Source organism: Cuculus canorus, chromosome 1 (genome assembly GCF_017976375.1).
Source record: "Cuculus canorus isolate bCucCan1 chromosome 1, bCucCan1.pri, whole genome shotgun sequence".
Taxonomy (NCBI): Eukaryota; Metazoa; Chordata; class Aves; order Cuculiformes; family Cuculidae; genus Cuculus; species Cuculus canorus.
The window spans coordinates 19471302-19475802 of NC_071401.1; the positions used below are offsets into that span (position 1 = coordinate 19471302).

The window sequence follows — 4501 nt, forward strand, 5'->3', positions numbered from 1 at the left end:
AGTTGTGGGCAATGACTCTAGAAGAAACAGGCACACCCAGTCTATCACCACGTGGCTCCATGGCTGGTGTCATCACCACAGTTTTGGCTTTTTGATAATGGGATGGCTTACAGAGCACAGACTAGTGGTATTAAACGTGTTTCACCTTTCTCAAAGGGGGAAGATGCTATGAGATTGCAGGACTCATTGGCAAAGATTTAAACCATATTGGAATGGGGGGGAGTGGTTGAGGAGGTTTGCAAATGACACCAAATTTTGCATGAGTGTTGGTCTGCTTCAGAGTAGGCTGCAGATAGTTCTGGATGATCCGGATAGGCTGCATTAAAGGGCCAACATCAACTATATGGCGTTCAACAAGGTTCTCAGGCCCTGCACTTGGGCCACAAAAATGCCATGCAAGGATACATGCTTGGGGAACAGTGACTGGAAAACTACCCAGCAGAAGAGAGCCTGGAGGTGTTAACAGATAGCTGGCTGAATATGAATCAGCAGTGTGCCCACGTGGCCAAGACTGCCAATAGCATTCTGACTTGTATCAGAAACAATGTGGTCAGTAGGACTAAGGAAGTGATTTACCCCCTGTATTCGTCATCGGTGGGGCTTCATTCCATATTTTGTGTTCAGATTTGGGCCTCTGAGTACAAGGCAGATACAGAGCTCCTGCAGCATGTTCAGAGAAGGGCAACAAAGCTGGTGAAGATTCTGGTACACAAATCTTATAAGGATCAGCTGAGGGAACAGAGGTTGTTTAGTCTGGAGAAAAAGAGGCTGAGGGGAGAACTCACCGCTATTTACAATCACCTGAAAGGAAGTTGTAGCAAGGCCAGCGTTAGTTTCTTTTGTTTATTAGCACATACTAATAAACATATGACTTCATATTACACAGTGCATACATTTATGCCTCCTCTGAACACATATTTCATTGTAAACTCTATTTTAAGTTGTCAGTTAAGAAGATTGTATTCACCCTTAGCTAATAGTTGAATAGTGATTTCAAAGCATTTTATTCCATTGTGTCAAACACTGAAGCCATTACACTCCAAGACTAAGTGAATCACCCTGTTTATTAGTGTTCTAAAGATGAGATTGAAACTCTCACCATAGTGATTTATAATCTATTGTTACCTAAATCCCTGCTTAGAGGACACACAACATAAAAATACTTAAGCTGAACAGAAAACTTCAGAGTAGAATCATCTAACAGATTTGATAAAATACAATAGGATTTGTTGAAGACTATAGTTAGTCAACCATGTGTGAAACTTGACAGAACCATAAAAGATTAAAAGAGAACAGCCTCAGAAGCAACTCACAGCTACTTATAGCAACAACAAATCATGTGAAAAACTCCAAATTTGTAATCAGCAGAGTCAACAAGAAGACTTTATCTAACGAATGGGTAGATCTATGTACCTAGATCTGTTTACATTATAATCACCACCTTATTAGTCCACTTTAAAGAAAACAAAATGAACAAGTAAAATATGTTTTAAACAAAAGGATTCATTTTAAAGAGGTTTTTAACCATTACATTGCTACATACATACTGGAATCTTAACATAAATTAACCTGATTCGGAATATAGTGTGATTACAATAATTTGCAGTATGTTTCCATACCTTAATTTTTCCTCAGGTTATCTTTTATGTAGTTTTTCATGTTTAGAAGCATATTTTGGTCTTATGTCACAGTAGCCATGGATTTTACAGTGTGTGTTTCATCCAATTTTAAGCTTCTCATGGGAAAGATCCTTTAGCAGAGAACTGGTATTTGTAAACTATGCAAATTTTATCTCATTTTAGACCCATTTTCTTAAATTCAAACATATCTTAAGGGTCTTATTCTTAGACTAGGAATCTGAAATCTCAAAGCACCCTGTACTTGATTTATTAAGTGTATCGCGTCCCTTCTGCACATTCTTATTCTCACTTCTTATTAAATAAGATTGAAGGAACAAGAGTGGTGTAGAGAAAAAGTAAAAAAAAATGGATGTTATTTGAGATGTTCTGAAATGTTAAGAAGATCTAATCACAGGAATCTCTGAAAGATGGAAGCTATTGAAAAGTAAAACAGGCCATGAAACAGTAAATGCATAAAAGTCTTAATCCAGACCTGTTACTTAAGAGTATTTCTCTTACACTATAATAGGAGGCATGGAGACAAGTCTTCCAAAGGGCACTTAAGATGCTGACAAAGCACCCAGAATGCCAATTTTAGTTTTGAATTTACTGTGATCAGGATAATAGAGTGTATGGAAGGATATGCCCCAGCTAGAACTAAGGATACTGCAACTTTCACGACATCTTTACTTTGGGAAGTTGATAGTGTCAACAGAATTTGAGCTACAAAACTGGAAAGATATAAGATCAAGAAAGAAATTATGGATTTAATGGCAGTTATGTGAACATCTATCAAAGGATCTCTGAAAGTATCTACATAACATTGCATCCTCTTTGTGTGTTTACATAGAGATGTGATTAATAGAGCTGAGGTTACCACAGATAGTACTAGAGGAAGAAAGCTACCTACAATGTAAAGAAGCAGTAGGTAGAGATGCGAACTGTTCCAATCAGTGGTATGTGCTGTGCTGTTTTCTCTACAGTTCCCCGTTGAGCTGCAGAGATAAGCGCTGGGTGTAATCCATAGTAAAGGAAAAGAAGTCACAGAAGAGATCACCAGTGATCCTAGAAGCAGACATGGGACCATCATAGCTATTCTGAGCTTGATTTGCAGCAACAGCCGTTGGGTGACATTGATTATTTTCACACAGTAGAGAACATATAGCCAGGTACTGAACCACAAACTGGCATGGTTTACAAACATCCATACAGCTCCAAAAGCTTTGTACATGGAAGCCAATTTAAATATATCCACAAAGTAGAGACTATGAATGTACATCAGTATGGTCATCTGCAAGATAAATCTTGATGTGCTCAGAAAGATCAGGATCAAGTTGACAGAAGAAATTTTTTTGCTTTTGATCCACTTAAGGATAATAACAGCTGTAATAAATCCATTTCCAATAACTCCAACAACAACTTCAATACAAACAATACTTATTGAAATGATGAGAACTGGTGGCAACATCTTGCTGCTTTGGTCACTTGTGCCTGATTAGCTCGTGGAGCTGTGCAAGAAGTTGAGGAGACCTGATGGTATCTGACTAGCTCCAGGTTCAGCCTGCTTACTTTATATCTAGGAAAAAAAAGACATCTGGAAATGATAGTGGAAAATGATTGTTGATGTTCCTCCTGAATGTGCAAATCAGAGAAGGATTTAGTAATTAATTCTAACCTTTTAGATGCATAAGTTTTGCCTATGATTTTCCCTAGAGATGTGCAGTAGCCAGCTGCATTAACCTCTCCATCTTTTGACAAATTATTTATATTCCTACCTAAAATGCAGTGCAGCTCTCTGGTTACACTGTAACCGTATGGAAGGGGATGTATCATGCAACCCAACACAGGCAGCAGCATATGTCAACAGGCAGCAAGGGGTCTTTGTAACTACACCAAGTAGTTGTAATTATTTTAACATGAAGAATATAGCCTCCACCCCCATTTTAGTGGAGCAGTCTGAAAAACAACTGGTTTTACCAAAGGGTATCTGCTCCATACATCTATCCACTTCTTATATTAGAGGTGTTAGATCTTGTATTGGTTACATATATGGGGTCAAAAGATGACAGTGACCAGTTGTATGATGCACTGTGGACAGGATAGTGAAGCAGAGCAGTCCATCTAACAGATCTCTGTTAAAAGGCATATTTTTATCCATCTGCTTTCACAGTCCCAGACTCTGTCCTGTCTACGTGTCTCAGAGAAGTTTCTTCCTCTAGACAGCATGTGTAGACCTGTTCTGCTTTATGAAGTGAAAGTCTGTCATTCATCTGTATACCCGTGTCAGCTTTGGCTAGATGCTGGATTAAGTATAGCAGTCCAGCACAGTAGATGGGGGCCATTAATCTGCATCCTGCATTAGTGATTCTTGATAAAGAAAAGTGTTTGGATTTACAGAGTAATTTGTCCTCATCTTCTCAACCCCAGGTATATTAATCCAAACTGTGACTAGAGAAGCACATTAATTTTGTCAACGTATTCTTTCTTGAATTAGAGAAATATGAAACAGGGTAAGAAGCAGCTGAGGTCATTTGGCCACTAGAAAACATCTGGAAGTTCACTGGCAGTAAAGAATTCATTGTATTTGTGGGAAAGCTGATATACATAGATCTGGAGCCCATTTCTCAACATAGTACAATGCCTCAAAGTAAAAAGTAGAACAAACTTATAATATGAAAGTGGTAAATACTGCCAATTGGATTCACATCCAAGCTTCAAGTTTTTGTTGAATGGTTCAGAACTGAAACAAATAACTTAAAATGCATAAGTACATTTCTTCATTAACTTATTGAAATGAAAAGTTAGATTTAAAATCTCCAAGGCTTTTATTTCTGTCAATACTTCATTCATAATAAATTTACATTTCCCTTTAAGTCGCCACA

The 4501-nt window shown here is 37.8% G+C and overlaps 1 protein-coding gene across 1 annotated transcript; it reads right to left on the minus strand.

Annotated features, from left to right (window-relative positions):
- Window positions 1-2139: 2139 nt before the first annotated feature.
- LOC104064220 (taste receptor type 2 member 40-like) lies at window positions 2140-3087 on the minus strand. The gene has a single exon (XM_009566522.2). It carries the CDS (start codon window positions 3085-3087, stop codon window positions 2140-2142), a length of 948 nt encoding a protein of 315 aa, XP_009564817.2.
- Between the last annotated feature and the right edge of the window lie 1414 nt (window positions 3088-4501).

What these genes read in the sequence shown, in the direction of transcription:
- LOC104064220 (XM_009566522.2), bottom strand. Translation starts at nt 3,087, where the DNA reads ATGTTGCCACCAGTTCTCATCATTTCAATAAGTATTGTTTGTATTGAA.